This window comes from Triticum aestivum, chromosome 6A, assembly GCF_018294505.1.
Source record: "Triticum aestivum cultivar Chinese Spring chromosome 6A, IWGSC CS RefSeq v2.1, whole genome shotgun sequence".
Classification (NCBI taxonomy): domain Eukaryota; kingdom Viridiplantae; phylum Streptophyta; class Magnoliopsida; order Poales; family Poaceae; genus Triticum; species Triticum aestivum.
Genome location: NC_057809.1, coordinates 361,591,233 through 361,609,325, shown reverse-complemented (window position 1 = coordinate 361,609,325; position 18,093 = coordinate 361,591,233). Strand labels below are relative to the sequence as shown.

The window sequence follows — 18,093 nt, the reverse complement described above, 5'->3', positions numbered from 1 at the left end:
GTAATCTAAAAGGTACGCCATTTTATTCACTATCCAGAAGAATGATGCAACAAAAGCTAAGAACTACGTGGCTGCTGATAACTCACATCTTCTCAAGGGGCATACATGACCACAGATGTGAACAAATACACTAAGGGGCACAAGAACTACTGTTATGCAGAACAATTTTCCACCATAAGTAAATAAATGATATAGATACCCGGTAATTCCTGATTGGCCAACATCCCCTGGGAAAACCAGGGCGAACCAATCTACCTCTCACAGATCCGAAGAATCGCAAATAATAATCGAGGTTGACGAACTAAATCTATGCGATCGCCCCTACTTTTGTCGCGACAATTGTAGCAGCGGCGCCTTGGCCGCTTCGACGGCTTCGTTCACCTCCATGTGGGCTCACAGGAGCGTCTTTGCCCTCCTCGTTGCTGTGGGGACTCGATTCGTTTTTCTTTACGACCAAAGCAGCGGACGGCAGTGTTCATGCTGGACTGGCTAATGCCGACACAATTGACGATGGTCCGGCTGTTGGTGGGGCCGAGGAAGAGCATCAAGTTCCTAGACTTGCTGCCAGAGGATGGCACGCCCGACGGCATTTGTGAGTTTCTGCGGCACAGTTAGTGCTGTCACGGCGTGACAGTAGCTTGGCTGTCTACAATGTCGATGAAGTGGACCAGGCTCCTGGATTTGCTGGCGGTGGGCGGCATCAGCGAGTTCCTGTGATATGAGGAGGAAATCAAAAGGATTAGCTATGTGTTTATTCTCGTAGCAGCGATTAAGTATCGTAGTTATATCTTACTAGCAAGAGGGCCCGTGCGTTGCAACGGGAAAAAAAATTGCACGTCCTAGTTTGTGTTTCCACTTGAATGGCACATATTATGACTAAAATTTGTTGGCGGTTCAAAAAGAGCAATCCGCTTTAGTACTAACTTCCACTTTACACACTTTTTCAACTTGTAATATAGTGTAATCATGTGTCCTGAAGGAATAGCTTCAAGATCAGAAATAGCTAGCAGGGACCCGAAATCATTTGATCGCCAGCTACTCTGCTCAGCTCGTTGTAACTTCATTTGTACTCTTCTTGTGATTTTTGTTCCTGCATGTCCCGTCGCAAGTGCTCACTCAATAAAAGAGATGAGAGAGATGCAGTAGTATTCATAAGAGAATGGCTTCACCAACTGATGGTTACTCATCACAATACTCCCTCCATTCCTTTTTACTCCGCATATAAGTTTTATGTTGAGTCAAGCTTTACAAACTTTGACCAAATTTGTATAAAAAATTATCATCATCTACAATACAAAATATACATAATATGAAACTAAATTCCATAATGAATCTAAAGATATTTTTTGGCCTTGTAAATGTTGATATGTTTTTTCTATAAGTTTGGTCAAAATAAAGATACCTTGACTTCAGACAAAAGTTATATGCAGTCTAAAAGGAAACGGAAGGAGTACATTATAGCTTTGGATCTTTAACTGGAGCACCAGAGTGTACGCAAGCAAGCATTGGTTTGTAACCCACACAAGACCATTTTTTTGACCTACAAAAGAGAGAAAATTAGTCAATATGGGCATCATCCTTTTGCACATATTATCGGAATGTTCAAATAAATAGCTAGCACGGACCTGAAAGAGATACAAGCATACATTTTTCCGAATATTAGTACAGTACATAGTCCTGGGTAACATTTCTTTCTAAATCATCATGATTACCTGGCAGGATCACAAATTTGTGTTGCTGAAATTTCATGACAACATAGAGGGGATTACAGAAGAGAGCTGCCAAATAAAGAGCTGAAGAAGCCCATCTCATCGCCATATACCACCTGTTGCAAATTAAAGATAGCTACTACAGGAGCTGATCCACGCTTGGTAGAAGAAAATTACAAGAGTTAACCTGTAAGCCCTCGTAGGAATTAGCAACCATTGCAAGAAAAACCAATATGTCACCAATGAACTCCTGATTACTTTCAGTAACGACTCTCTCAACAGTAGAGTTAATTTCAATAAGAGTTAACCAAAGACCATGATTTCAAGCCTCTTCGTCCACATATTTGAAGCGGAGAACCGACCGACGAAATTCTGGCGAACTAACTATGGAGCACTTTCGGATTCTGGCTTGTTTTCCGTGAAACTGTTTTGAGCAGCAAGACAAAATTATACAGGTATATGTAACAAATGTCTACTGTCAGCAACAGCTATATTTGCTACAGTAAATTGACGAAATAATCCACTCCACTGAATACACCTCCTAATCCTATTTTGCTAGATGCATTTAGCATATCTATTCATGTGTATGCAATTAAGCTAATTGATAACTGAAGAAAAAGCAGAATATTGAAACTTGGTTCTCAGCAACATTACATTTCTTAGTAACTCTCGTATGCAAATATATGCAATGCAACACTGCAATGTTACAAATCAGCTTTCAGTATGTTCTCCAGGATTACCATTTTTTCAGAAAAAATAAACCGACACAGGGGCACGTATCGCTGATTAGCTGAAATATAATGCAAAATACATAAAAGAAACAGAGAAATAGTTGGCCTAATGCCTCCAGTTATATAGTTTCAATTTTGGTCGTTTTCTTTCTCTACTTTCTTTTCTAAATTATATATATGTGTCTGCTACTCCTAAGATAGTTGTTAAATCTGATCTGCTGTTTCTAGAATATGTGGATGACTGAACCATGTACTGTCATAAACAAAGAAAACATGTATTTGATTTGCCATGGAACTGCTTGAAATCGAAGATATGGACGATGGTGCAGCACAAATCAAATCAGCATCACAGTTTAAACTGAGGTCTGTTTATGATCAGTCTGAAACTCGACTCGATAGGCTGAATATACACAATGAAAAACAGGTTTCAGTGAGATTCTCAGATTCACACAGTAAAGTTGCTTAGAACTTTAAGTGAAAAAAAATCATGCTATTATTTAGACCCCTTTGTAGTGGAGCATATGTATAATGTGAGAAGTAGATATAGGATAATCATAGAGCTAGGAGTATAAGGATTTTGTGCACTCATCAGAGTAAATATTTTTTAATAGCTCTACTTCTAACTCAGCTAACCAATAAACAAGATATGTTTATTAGAACTGTCATAATCTCTGAAGGTATATCCTGTAGTACTAAAAAGTTTTGCCTTTAGGAATTTAGTGCTGTGAAGTTCAAAGCAATTCCGTTCATTCTCCGACTCCTGCATTATTTTCAATTGTCGTGCAGAAAAAGAGGATTTGAAAGTAAAGCTTCCATGGCATGCAGAAACAGAGCATGTGGTTGGATCAACAATACAACAAGCTACGGTATATACTTGATTTTGGTTTGGATTCAGAAAATATGTACGTTGTTTGTAATTCAGAAATTCATGCTTCATTCATGCGCTACTGCTATTTCATATAGAGGGAGATCAGGGAGGAGAGCAGCAGCCTGCTGCTGCGATTTTGTTCATGCTGTTTCTTGGTCACTACTACACATCTATATAGAGAACGCAAAGGACAGAAGGCTGCTGCTTGCTGCTTTCAAGGGGATACATACCTCTGTTGCAGCCGCCGCGGGTGACATTGGACGGCTAAACAGATGATTTTGTTCCTCCGGCGAACTCGGCGCTTCTTCCTCCAGCGAACTCGGCGGCGACATTGGACGTTTCATGACATTTTCGACGGGATTTGATGAAGATTATGGTCCAAGGAGGCAACCTGACGGAGAATCCGACCGAGAACCCTTCCTTCTTATAGCAGGCAAGTAAAATCCGGGTCGGGCACTCCATTGATTGTGTTGGAGGACACGGTCTCCAATTTTCCATCCAAATCACGACACGGCAGCAGCCCTCCGTTTCTGCCTGCCGCTTCTGCCCTCTGCTGCTGCTGCCCACTGCTTCTACTTGCCACCGCTGCTGCTGCTTGCCATTGCTCCTTGCAGCGAACTCGACGGCGTCCGGGTGCGGGGGCAGGCGGAGACCCGCGCCGGCGAGAAGACAGTGGAGCGCGTCGATGGAGCCGTTGTGGAGGTCATGGGCGCCGAGCTCCTCCACCCACCTCGAGCCGATGCGAGGAAGAGGAAGATAGCTCCGCAGCGGTGCCATGGGTGTGCCGACGAGCCCCTCATCACGTCTGCTGGCCGACAAGCGGTTGCTGTGATGGGGTTTATCTCCAGGCCTAGTTTTTCCAAATTAATTCTTAGTAAATCACATCATGCCAGCTACTAATCGAAATAAAACCAAGCACATATCGGCTCTGCTTATCACAATTGCCAGTAAACTAAATAAACTAACTATATTTAACAAAACGTGCAATGCTCCAAGTTAGCTAGGGACTCAAACCTAAGGGATAGATATATATGAACCTGAAATTGGCTGAAATTTGCTTTGGTTTCCCTCTCAAGAGCCAGCCCAGAAATAGAGTCAGCAAACTTTTGTGTATCCTCCATTGTCGATATCAACAGAACCTAGGCGGCATCTGCATCCACCGCACTCGCCATCTGCCCCAACTCTCACTCGCTGCACCATCCATGGTCTGGTCCAAAGCCACCCCAGTTGATAGCACCCACCGTCGTTCGCCGCAAGGGCGTCCTCACCTGACACACATCCCACTCAGCCTTACCAGCAGTTGCCGCCTTCTCGCACCGGAACCGCCCCTCCAAGACCTCGGTGGTCTCCTCTATCACACAGCCGACAGCTCGCTGCAGCTTGTGCATATACTCATACACCTTGTCTGCGTCCCAAACTGTTGCGCTGACCTCATGGAGTGCGGCGAACTCGGGCTCTTCCGGCGATACAGCGGAGGCCGCCATGTGGGCCTCAACCGCGTAGGCCTTTCCAGCCTCCCCGGCGCGCCGGAACATGGCAAGCACGGGGCTGTAGGACCGGAGGCGCGGCGCGAGGCCGTACTTCTGCCGCATGGTGGAGACGAGCCCGAAGGCCTCGTCGCGCCCTCGGTGTCTGCGGCTACGACGCGGCCGAGCGAGGTGATGGTGGCCTCAGACGGGGGCGCCCCGGCCTCCAGCATGTGGGCGAACACGCGGCGCGCGGCGGCGGCCGGGGGAACGCGGCGCGCGTCCGCGGAGGCGAGCAAGTGGAGGAGCTGCTCGTACTGGTGCGCGGCGAGGCGGAGGTCGGGCGCCGTGTCCAGGCCGGAGACGGCCGCGTCGAAGGCGGCCATGGCGGCCGCGGCGGCTGCAGTCGGTGAGCGTGCACAACAGGTCGGAGTTGGGCCCTTCCAGCCTATGGGCAAGATGAAGAAAGGAGTGCGGGCGGAATTATTACAAAATGTAGGGGTTAATTTGTAAAATCGAAACGTTTTCCTGGATCCACTTACGTAGGGACGGCGGGTTTAATTATCGGAAACTACAAGAACGTTTTTGCAAAAATGCTGACGACGTACGACCAGAAGCAATCAGCGCTTTATTAGTAGGTAAAGATAAAGATATGCAAAAATTAGGGATCAGTTTCCCAGGTGTATAAGTCGTTCTCTAATGGGAGTGTCCCCTACACACACGGACACACAATGAACGAAATTTGGAGTCGAGCTCTAATTTGATTTTATGAGGAGATGGAGTCATGCTTGGATGAAAGTGAGAGCTCTTGCAGGCTATGGGCCGAACGGACTTGGCCCATCCCGCCAAACGCCTCACTCCAGCCCAGGCGTGTACGCTCGGCAATCCACGTCGCCGAATAAGATATATATGTCCCGGAATTAGTACCACCTCGCGTATATCTTTTTAGTAGAAGATAAAATCATCCAGCGGGACGAAACCAAGAATATCATCTTGCTTTAATAGTAGTAGGTATAGATATAGATAGAGAGAGAGAATGGGTCTATTATAATAATACCCCTTAAGAACTTATTCTGCTAATACCCACCTAACCATCGAACCGACCAAACACAGGATATAGGAAAATGGGTTGGTATATCTAGGAGTACATACTTTTACCCACGTGTCTCTCTTTCCTCCCACCATGAGGCGTTGGATTTCATAGGATATTATTTATTTATAAAAAAATAATGCATGTAAGTCCCATGGGAGAGATCACGAGCACTTTTGAAAAGTTATTCCTGATTTTAAGGGATAAGAACACGTATTGTTACAAGTCTCCCGTCGTACTAATTAGCCTATACTCCTACTCATATATCAATGTTTCAGAAATTTTGGATCGCCGATGGCAGCGACGACAACAAAAGTAACCTGATTTTCTTGCCATCCAATCCTTGGGTCCATGCCGGGCGGCTGCAGCGGTGGCGGACTGGCGGGGACACGGCGAAAGCGATGAGAGGCGACAACAGCATTTGGTTTGGCATCAACTACGACGACAATAGCTGAAGAAAATATTGATGGTCTCATCGGCTACTCATATGGTTAGTGTATCCTCGTGCAACATGGCCGCCGCCGCCGGCAGCGGCTACGACCGGCTACCATCTACGACGAAAACAAGATGGCTTCATGCGGTTACCCCTGCGGACTTGCCTGACCGGAGACGGCGACACTTGACGTTCATCATCCCATCCTTTATTTTTTTCCAGAGGTTTCACCATCTCATCGTTGAGGTATACTCTCACGCATGCACTACTTTTATACATGTAGTTCCTCATATTAACTTATCTTCCATTATCCATTAATTTTTTTATCTCGCACTGACTATGGCGTATGGCAGTGTAATCTATATACATCACAGTAACCAAGATCCATGGACGCCAGCACCACGTACCCACGTTCACAACCTATCGTGCACCGACATCGCCGACGGCAGTAACTTTTACGACGTCCAGAACGCAGCTTGCATACCTAAGATGGATTGAAGATGAAGATGTCTACCTAGCTAACATATTGACTTGTTAATTGTATAGCTGCTAGAATTATTTTAGGGAATTTTAAAGCTGCTAGATGACAAGCAGTATATGAATTGAACACCGATAAGTAGTTAATTATATAGAATTGAAGTATATATGCTCCTTGGAAGAGTATATACTCTTGGTGTATATTTGATTTTTTTTCTATTGAGATTTTGCACCATACTTCTATTCGAATACTCCCTTCACGACCACGTACTGTACCAGATTTTGGCATAATCTTTACATGAATGACATCGAACAATAGATACTCCCTCCTTCCATCTATATAGGGCCTAATGCGTTTTTTAAGACTGCTTTTGACTATTGACAAGATTAATAGTACATGACATGCACAATGTGAAAATTATATCATTGAAAGCTCCTTTCACACACGAATTTAACGGTGTGCTTTATGTAAGTTGCATGTCATATATTATTGCTTTAATATTTGGTCAAAGTTAGCCTCGAAAAACGCATTAGGCCCTATATAGATGAAAGGAGGGAGTACTTATCATAACAAAAATGATATATGCTCTTTTGTGGAAAAATACAGTATATATGCACTCCCAACCAAATAATATGTATCACCTCAACGTCTCAGTAAAACGTAGTAAATACTCACTTATAAAAAGAAATGAGTATATACCCCATCAGCAATGTGTAGTTTATTCCTCTCATCAAAAGTAGTATATACATGTCAGACTTATTTGTGCCAATTCGTTTCATCAAAAGAATGGTATATACCACATGGTTTGTAAGCAACAGTATATACTCCAAATTTTAATACAACAGCATATACTTCAATCTGGTACTATGTGTACTACTTCCAGTGGTTCACGGATGAAAAAAATGACATGCTCTATTCCAAGCAGTTAATACAAGTTTGAAGGACGCATGCATGGGTTGTTCCTAATTTCCAGGGTGTAGCTGACGCATCCAAAAAAGGTTGTTAGATTTTTTGACAAATCTACATGTCCGGCTGAGTAGTTGTTATTACTTTTTTTGAGGGAAGAGTTGTTGTTGTTGCTAAGGGTGGGACGTGGGAGTACATACACCTGGGAATATATATAGTATTACTATTCATCACCCAGGATACAGAATAAGTTATTCTTCACCCGAGGTAATCTTACGATCATTTCATAGTTAAATTACGTTTGGAATTCAAATACTTATATTCCTATTGATTTACTACGTAAAATTTGACATAAGAAAATAAAAATATAGGTCATAAGACAAAAAAAATTGTAGTTTATGTGTATTTTAGACTATGTTTTTACATATGTAATTTTACATAACATAAAATATTATTTATTTACGGCGATTATATATTTTCTTACGGTCTCTTTTTGCGTCGGAAATAAGATAAAACTTACATACGTAAAAAACATACGGAAATAAGACAAAATTTTACGTTCCGTTAGTTTTGTCTTATTTCCGACGCAAAAAGAGACTGTAAGAAAATATATAATCACCGTAAATAATATTTTATGTTATGTAAAATTACATATGTAAAAACATAGTTTAAAATACACATAAACTACAAATTTTTTTGTCTTACGACCTATATTTTTATTTTCTTATGTCAAATTTTACGTAGTGAATCAATAGAAATATAACTATTTGAATACCAAACGTAATTTAACTATAAAATGATCGTAAGATTACCTCGGGTGAAGAATAACTTATTCTGCACCCACCTTGGGTGATATATATATATATATATATATATATATATATATATATATATATATATATATATATATATATATATATGCGAAGCCCTGCGCGGATTACTTCACCATCATCATCACCATGCCGTCATGCTGACGGAACTCTCCCTCGACACTTTGTTGGATCAAGAGTTCGAGGGACGTCATCGAGCTGGACGTGTGCAGAACTTGGAGGTGTCGTACGTTCGGTGCTTGATCGGTCGGAAAAAGAAGAAGTTCGACTACATCAAACATGTTGCCAAACGCTTCCGCTTTCGGTCTATGAGAATACGTGGACACACTCTCCCCTCTGGTTGCTATGCATCTCCTAGATAGATCTTGCATAATCGTAGGAAAATTTTAAAATTGTATGCTACATTTCCCAACAAAAAGATCATGCACACCCCTCCATATGTAGGAAACGACTATAAAAGCATACAAGCAAATTTACTGTACACAAAAACAGTTTGTGCCACTTTCTTACTATGCATGTAAATGAATCAACTTTTTGGGATAACCGGTAACATTTTACGAAACTATCTCTTTGCTTGATAATGATAACCAACTATCAACATGTCCATAATTTCAATATTTTATCATAGGTTATCATACCCTTAGATGCATCAGTTCGAAACATTGATTAATGCAACATCAGAGTAGAGCAGATGCTTATCATGAACATGAGAAATATTTGTGCAGAACGCTCATATCGTAAAGTCAAAACAACATACTCAGTTGTATGTCATCTTACTTGCGAAATCATAAATCTTGCTATTGACCTCCCCCTGCCTACAAAATCAAATGAATTGGACTAATGCTATTTCATGTGAATAGCATGGGAAAATTAATCATCAAGCTCGATGAATAGTTTCAGGAACATGATGGCCCCCCTTGGTGTCCAGTGGGAAGTCGCCTCCCGATGGAACGGCAGTACCAATTGACGGTCTCCTCCAAACCTTTCACGCAATCACGCAATGGGGATTAGCGGAAAGATTTTTCTTTTTGCTGATGAGTTGGCGCAGACGGCGGAAAGATTTCAGGTTCAAAAATCCAGTAGCTGCTCAAAGTATGACACTATAAGTAATTATGAGATGGATGAGGGGCGCACCTCTCGTCTCCTAGGAAAAAACTGAGTAGAAGTTTTCCCATAGAGACATAGCTGAGTCTTTGAGCTATAGGCTAGCGGCGGCGACCGCATGAGGACCCGAGTTGGAGGAGTCGCACATCAATGACGACCGGAGAGGCGTGAGGCAAGGCGGGGAGGCCTTGAGCAGAGGAAGGCGAGGGGTGGGCGGAACGCCAGCGCAAGGGGATGCGACACAACACCGGCAGACAGAGATCAGGTGACATGCACGTTTGCATGTCACTGTGTGCCTTGTGGTCGGAATTCAAATTTAAACATTGCAAAAAAATCTAAAAAAAATCATGCATGTTCACATCACATATTAAGGTAACCATTAAAAAATCCAGATCAAAATTCGAAACATACATCGAGAAACAAAAAAGAGAAATATGTCATGAATAGTTCGCGAATGGTTCTCTGTAGACTATTGCCATCTGAGTTTCACTTTTTCGTTTCTCGATGTATGTTTCAAATTTTGATCTGAATTTTTTAGGGGCAACTTAATATGTGTTGTGAACATGCATGATTTTTTTCAGATTTTTTCGCAATGTTTAAATTTGAATTCCGACCGCAAAACACACGGTGACATGTAAACGTGCATGTCACCTGATATCCGTCCGACACCAGCGTGGGGGAGGCGGCTCAGATCTGCAGGGACTGATGCATCCTGGTCCATGGTGTCGAACGTGAGATGAGATTTGTAGGTGCTCCCTTTGGAGATGGAGAAGGATCCATGGGAGGGGGGTTTCGTGCGCGCTGCAATTCGAGTTGGGCTAATTTTTTTTCTTTCCGGTTCGGGGTGACTTGTGAGTATGATTGCGGGTTGAATACCTAAAATAAGAGGGACATTTTTGCAAAAAAAAGTCGCTATGGTGAACCCGACATACTCAATCCATGCTTTATTATTAGAGAAAGATATTAGTAATTTAACATAGTATTATAATAATATTGAACAATTGTGTATAGGGTCAAGTTTAGTATGTACTCCCTCCATTCTAAATTACTCGTCGCAGAAATGAATGTATCTAGAACTAAAATACATCTAAATACATCAATACCCGTGACAAATAATTCGGAACGGAGGAAGTATGTGATAGTAGAAGTTAGGCTTCAAATGATGCATTCTGCTTGTTGTGTCAGTGTATGTTGTTTGATAGTTGAACTACAAAGTAGTCATAGCCCTATACTAAAAATGGAACTTTCATATTAACTTTTTGTTTCCACATTTGTTTCATTGGAAAACACTATTATGTTTTTGTTTCCATTTTTACATAAAAAATTTATTTCCATTTTTGGTTTATAAATTCCCATTTTCATTTTCATATTTTCTCTTCATCTTTATTTTTCCTTTGGAAAAGTAAAAAAAAATCCACTCCATTTTCATCGCTAATTGAGAGGGCCTTACCGTCGCTCGGTCAAATCTGCCAGCAACCTGCGCTAATTCCTCGGCACGATCGATGTGTGCTTCTAGTTGTTTTTGCTATTGACTACTCCCTCCATTCTGAATTATTTGTCTTAATTTTTTCTAGATACGGAGGTATCTAGCACTAAAATAAGTCTAGATACATCTGTATCTAGACAAATTCAAGATAAATAATTCAGAACGAAGGGAGTAATACCCATATATGCAGCTCGATCGAGATTCGAGATGCTAAAAGGGACGCTATGGTCAAATCAACTGTGCTGGGTCAACTCTGTCACCAAAACTTCACTAGAAGAACGCCCGTGCGTTGCAACGGGGCCACATTAACTTTAAGAGTTCAATATTAATCATGTTAATAATACATTTAATATTCTTATACATATCAAATGACACTGGCGACTTTTTTTGTCAATTTAGCAACGGGCTCAGTTGCAACGGGCTCTTTATACATATCAGACAACTCGCTACTACTTAAACTACAACTATGGCTACCAATATTTTTTTCTCAATTTAGCTCAGCAATAGTGCCTGGCTTAATAGACTGCTTTGCATTCACCCCCTCAGAAGACAGAGAGAACCAACTCAACATGCAGAAGATTAACAGAAATTTCATTTGTATGGCATGAACATATAGCAGGAGCACCAACACATAGATCAGCAGAGAGCAGAGCACAGCATGCACACACTCGGGCCATCTATATCATACACACACAGCAACGCACACACGCATCACGCTGGCATACACATACAGAAAAGCAGGCACACACGCATCATGCGCATTGGCGGGTGCGACGCACGCAGAGCAAGTACGTACGCACGGAGAGCAAGCTAGCAAGCACGCACGCGTCCAACCCCGCCGCTGCATGCGCTGGCAGAAGGTGAGACAGCAAGAGAGACTGCACATTGAAGCTGTCCATGCAAGGCTGGAGGTGCTGGGCCGGCGACGGCGGTGTCAGGACGGCGCTTGATTCGTTTCCGGTGGCGTGGAGCTTGGGGCGGCAACGCGGCGATAGCTAGTGCTCGGGGATGGGGGTTTGGGGCGGGGGCAGTCGACCCGATGGCTGGTGAAGTTAACGGGCTTGGGCGGCTGGAAATTCGGCGGGTGGCGGCGGCACAGCGCGAGGATGGGACATGCGGAAAACCTAGCGGGCGTTCAACTACCAATACCCACGCCTTTTTTAGGGCAATTGCTTGTGAAAATAACGTGCGACGACGACTTAGCGAGCGGATCCCCTTAAAAAAGACATAGCGAGCAGATTCCCTTAAAACTGGTAGGAATGGATACGATTGATGACGTTGATAAATAGTGGTGAATGTTGGCCTAATTTACTATCATCATGCATGGAAACAAATCATCAAGAAAAAGAATACTTCCTATTACTACACTCATAGGAAGCTTCCTAATCTCTGCTACCAAACAGTGTCTGCCCAAACAAGGAAGGAAAGTTATGGACGTGCTTCGGAAGGAAACAAACGTTATGAAGATTAATTGTGATTGATTATGATTGATTCTTTTACATAAAGACATTACTAAATAATTTGCGTCCGTATAGAAAGTTCTGATCCGTTCAGTTTTTTTCGTTGTGTGAGAGGGTGAAGTGAAAATAAACCGATGAAGTGGGGGAGGCGACGAAAAAATCTACGACGGTTAACCTACGAAAAAACCCGGATGAAAGTGGTGGGACAAAAAAAATCTGGAAGCGAGACTACCAACTGTTAGGAATGGATACGATTGATGACGTTGATAAATAGTGGTGAATGTTGGCCTAATTTACTATCATCATGCATGGAAACGAATCATCAAGAAAAAGAATACTTCGTATTACTACACTCATAGGAAGCTTCCTAATCTCTGCTACCAAACAGTTTCTGCCCAAACAAGGAAGGAAAGTTATGGACGTGATTCGGAAGGAAACAAACGTTATGAAGATTAATTATGATTGATTGTGATTGATTCTTTTACATAAAGACATTACTAAATAATTTGCGTTAGTATGGAAAGTTCTGATCCGTTCAATTTTTTACGTTGTGTGAGAGGGTCAAGTGAAAATAAACCGATGAAGTGGGGAGGCGACGAAAAAAATCTACGACGGTTAACCTACGAAAAAAACCGGACGAAAGTGGTGGGACGAAAAAAAACCTGGAAGCGAGACTACCAACTGCTCCATTAGGAGTAGAAATTATGTTGAGCTCCAGAAGCAAAACTTTGACCGGCGTTAATAAAGTTTGTCAGGCACTACGACCAAGAAAAACCGGATCTGATGAGGACATACGTACATGCATAGCTGCCTCGTTTATTTTGTGCCTTCTCACCAAACTTAGTCGTGGTCGTCGCAGCAGCCAGGCAGGCAGGTACGTAGTACGCGGGAAGCGACAAGTCCACCCCGAACGCCCGAGGCTACGTACATGTGGAGACGGCCCCACCAGCCAGGTCAGTCACGTTCCCGGCGCGTTTTATAAAACCACTCGGCCCAACACAAGCCGTAGAACTGCACAGCGCCAGCGCGAGAGACCGACCAGAAAGTAGAAACCCCCGGCCGGAAGGAGATGAGCTACTACGGCCAGCAGCAGGCGCCCGTCGGCGCCCCGCCGCAGCAAGGTATGACAGCCTCCTTTCATCAACTTCTCCTTCTACCTTTTGCCCGACTGCTGAACAGAATTGACCTTGCGTGGCGCGTGGACCTTCAATTCTCCAGGTTACCCGCCGCAGGGGTACCCTCCGGCCGGCTACCCGCCGCCACAGCAGGGCTACCCGCCGGCCGGATACGGCCAGCAGGGCTACCCGCCCCAGCAGCAGCAGCAGAACAGCGGGCCTTCCTTCATGCAAGGATGGTACGTACGGCACTTCCTCTCTCTTAATTTCGATCCAAACTACGTGGTTGTTCAAAGAGTTAGGAACTTAGGTATAGCTGGGCTCAGATCAGCCCGGGTCGCCGCCGGCGAGTTAGCTAGCTAGGCTTCGTTCCGCGCACGTTTCCATGGGTAGGGACGGCGACTTGACGCGCGAGCTACTGTACCGTGGAAACGGGGAGACCTCCAGGACGTGTCAATCGCAAATTAATGGCAAAGGGCGCGCCTATGATTAATCTCGGTCAAACGGGACGTACGAATCCTACCTGTTCGTACCTGATATTCATATATACCCGGAGATTTCATTGATGAGATCAAGAGCGGTAGCTTCCATAACCGAGAAGATATCGGCATAGATATCTTGACGATCGAAGTATATGATCTTCATGATGATGATATCTTCTCCGGCGGCCGGCGGACGGACAAGATGCAAAAGCTGGAAATCGTCCAAATTCATTTGCTGTGAAGTGTTCTAGAGCAGTATAAAATTCAGCATTTCACATGCGACCATGTGCTGGTGTTACGATAATTGGTTCTCTACAGATTGCTTGGAATATGCCCACCTCCCCCCACTTGACCAATATCTGGTGTTTTGTAGACGGCGCCCGGCGCCCGCCAGCACCAATGTCGTCTGTCGTACATACAGATAGTGGGAAGTAACTTAGACTAGTGTCATATGCATGACACTAGTCTAAGTTACTATCTTCATAGTACAAAGTAATATAATACTAGTGTCATATGTGGCCTCATTTAATAGCTTGTAGACTCATATTGTCTTGAAAAACGTTATGTTACAGTAACATATTATGTTACTACTTCTCATTAACTATTTGTCACATAAGCAAAAAATTCTCGAGGTGCGCTATGTTACTACCTAAGTTACTTCCACTATAACTAGCCTAATTAGCGGGAACTTGCAATTTGTGGCAATAAATGGCTTTCCTCTATATCTATTTCTGTATTCTATATTGAATTCCAATATAAGAGAAAATTTCTTATTTGGCACTGTCTTAAAATCTGATTCCTTATTTGACACTGGAAAAGTTTTTCTTCCCTATTTGGCACTAGTCCTAAATTTTATTCCCTATACGACACTTCCGTTCATTTTGAGTCTAAATGACACCTGAAAAGACGATTTTGCCTCTCATGTGGTATGTGTGCTCGCGTGCGTGTGTGGGTGCAGGCGCACATGTGTGCTACTGCTGCATGTGTGTGTGCATGTGTGCTGCTGCGTGTGTGTTTGCTACTGCGTGTGTACGTGCGCGTGTGTGTGTTGTTGCGTGCCTATGTGATGCCTGCGTGTGTGCTGCTGCGTGTGTGTGTATGTGGGTGTGTGCTGCGTGCGTGTGTGTTGCTACGTGTGTGTGAGTGTGCGTGTGTGTGTGCACGCGCGCGTGCATGTGTGTGAGTGTGCGTGTGTGTGTGCACGCGCGCGTGCGTGTGTGTGTGTGTGTGTGTGTGCGTGTGTGTTGGTGCATGTGTATGTGTTGATGCATGTGTGCTTCTGCTTTCGCATTGATGCTGCGTGTGTGCGCTATTGCCCCCCATACACATACCACATGAGGGGCAAACGAGTCTTTTCAGGTGTCATTTAGACTTAAAATGGACGAAAATGTCATATAGGGAATAAAATTTAGAACTTGTGTCAAATAAAGAAGAAAAACTATTTCAGTGTCAAATAAGGAAGCAGATTTTAAGATAGTGTCAAATAAGGAATTTTCTCCCAATATAAAGAGCGAGTTACAGAGGTCCAACAGGTTATATGCGTTCAACCGCATCTATCCAATGGTTTAAGTCACTCCGGTGTTCAGTGTTAAACATGTTTAGCACCCTTCAATAATTAATATCATGCCTAATATGAACATCAGTATTAACTGAGGGAGTACTAGTCTTTACAATAAAAGAACAAGAATGTAAGGTGGAACGAACCCACTTCTCAGTTGTATAATCTTCGTTTTGTACAAATCTGTCAACATTTGGATATGTGGTTATAGCAATCCTTTTGATTCGTATTAATTATTGTCGATTTAGTAATTTTCTTCTTTTTTTTTCTTTGTTTAGAAACTCGCCTTGATTATATCTCATGATTCTCTTATGATATTGTTCCAACAGCCTGGCCGCGCTTTGCTGCTGTTGTCTCTTGGACGCCTGCTTCTGAGAACAGAGACCAAAGTTCCATCCTCACGCGTGTTGGAACTGATCAATTGTGCCGTGTTACCGAAATGCTACTAGCCTACATGTTTTGGGCCCTATCGCATTTTTCTACCCCTTGTTTGTAAACTTCACATTGGGATCAATTATTTGGTTGGTTTGGATGTGATGACTACCTTGCTAAATGCTACCAATCCATCTTTTTATTTTCTCCTTGTCCGAAAAGTAAAAGGATGCTAGTAAATTACACTATTGATATGAGATTTGACGTGTATGCACCTTTTTTTGCCTTAGAGCATGGTTGTAAGTCAGTTGTTGCCTATATAATGTTGCCATATCATTTATAGCCAATCTAATATCCAACATGCATAGAAGTTCAAGAAGTACTTCCTCCGTCCTGATTTACTGGTCCCGTCGTATTTTGAATCATATTTCCACCATGATTTTAACTGATATAAAATATAAGTTATATGTATAAAAAATAATATCATTGAAAATTACCTTCAAATTCAAATTCCATAATATTATTTATCTGTGGCATGCATTAATTTTTTGCTAATCAAATATATGGTCAAGCTTTGACCCAAAATACGATAAGGACTAATAAACCTAGAGAGACGTAGTACTACTTTGTGAACACATAGCACACCTTGCATTCTCATAAAGTTCCTTGAAATCCCCGTTATAACTGACACTTAATCTATGACCTGCTTATTTTATATCTCTTTCAACTCAACAATAATATGATATTCAAACCCTTATATCCCGCTTACATCACCTTATTATACTCACTCTTAAAACTCAAGCGACTCACTGAGGCACTGAAAGCTATAAAATCTCCACTAAATCTCTGGGAGACAAACCATGTATTTCATGCTCTCCACAATTTTAGTGATCGACGTCTCTAGTCTAGGTTCAATAAACATCACATGTATACTCATTAAACACACTAATCCCTTAATGATTTGTAATTAGTCATCAAAACCCACTAGGAAGGACTAGATGCACTTTCAATAAAAAAAATCTAAAATCTTATTTCCATGTACTTTTATTTCCAGCTATTATTTATACTTAAAATACAAAATAGATGTTTTATTTCCCGCTTGTTAGTGACTCCTTGATTTTATTCAACTAGCACATGGTCTGCTCTGTTTTAGCAAAACTATGATTTGTCCCGTGTTACATAATAGCAGTGTGTACATTGGCATTGAAAAAACCTTTTTTTCCTGTTTAAGTTTTTAGCATGTTTGGGTTGGAAAAGCACTTATATTTTTCATGTTTCTTTAAAAAATGCATATTTTTTTGTAAAATATCCGTGAAGCTAAAAAATGGTCAGGCATTTTTTTACAAGCTTTCATATTTCAAAAATATGTGCATCAAGATTTTTTTAAATGTCATGCATTTTCAAAATGTTCATAAAATATTAACAACTCTCAGAAATGCTTGCTGATTAATTGATTGTCCACCATGTTCACAAATTTGGGAAAAATATTCATGAATTAAAAAAAATCTTCACCATGGGTTGAAAAAATTTCTCCGCATGTTTAAGAATTGTTCACCGTGTATTCTAAAGATGTTTATTATGTGTTTGGAAAAATTTCAATATGTGTTTGGAAAAAGTTCAACATGTGTTTGAAAAATATTCACATTAGTTTTAGAAAAATGTTCTTGCAATTTTTGAGAGAATATTCAACATGTATTTAAAAGAACAAAATGGAATAAAAAACAAACAAAAAAGGAAATACAAATTAATAAAGAGAAAACAGCAAATGAAAAGTAGCAAAAGCAAAAAAAAAACAGAGACAAACGCTATCGCCACAGTCGCTGGCGCGACCGCAAGATGGGCCGGCCGAGCTGCATTCGCTATGTGCATTTGCTCGGCATTCTGCCGCGGCGAGCGGGTACATAGGAGTCCAGACTCGGTGTTTCGAAAAAAAAAGGAGTCCAGAGTCCCGGTGAAGCCCACACCTAGGCCCAACTGAGAGGCAGACGGACGACTGTGGCAGTGT

The 18,093-nt window shown here is 42.2% G+C and overlaps 1 protein-coding gene and 1 pseudogene across 1 annotated transcript; one reads left to right on the top strand and one right to left on the bottom strand.

Moving 5' to 3' along the window:
• Nucleotides 1-3,572: 3,572 nt before the first annotated feature.
• On the bottom strand, nt 3,573-5,233 carry LOC123129606 (proteinaceous RNase P 1, chloroplastic/mitochondrial-like; annotated as a pseudogene).
• Nucleotides 5,234-13,535: 8,302 nt separating this feature from the next.
• Nucleotides 13,536-16,451, top strand: LOC123127557 (cysteine-rich and transmembrane domain-containing protein WIH2). The gene is made up of 3 exons (XM_044547295.1): nt 13,536-13,682; nt 13,780-13,915; nt 16,046-16,451. The coding sequence occupies exons 1-3, from the start codon at nt 13,631-13,633 to the stop codon at nt 16,089-16,091; spliced, it is 234 nt and encodes a 77-aa protein (XP_044403230.1). The 5' UTR covers nt 13,536-13,630; the 3' UTR covers nt 16,092-16,451.
• Nucleotides 16,452-18,093: the final 1,642 nt, after the last annotated feature.

Excerpts from the sequence above, each read along its gene's own strand:
- LOC123127557 (XM_044547295.1), top strand. The coding sequence starts at position 13,631 with ATGAGCTACTACGGCCAGCAGCAGGCGCCCGTCGGCGCCCCGCCGCAG. Across the intron at positions 13,683-13,779 it reads CGGCGCCCCGCCGCAGCAAG|GTTACCCGCCGCAGGGGTAC; the intron begins GTATGACAGCCT and ends TCAATTCTCCAG. Across the intron at positions 13,916-16,045 it reads CCTTCCTTCATGCAAGGATG|CCTGGCCGCGCTTTGCTGCT; the intron begins GTACGTACGGCA and ends TTGTTCCAACAG.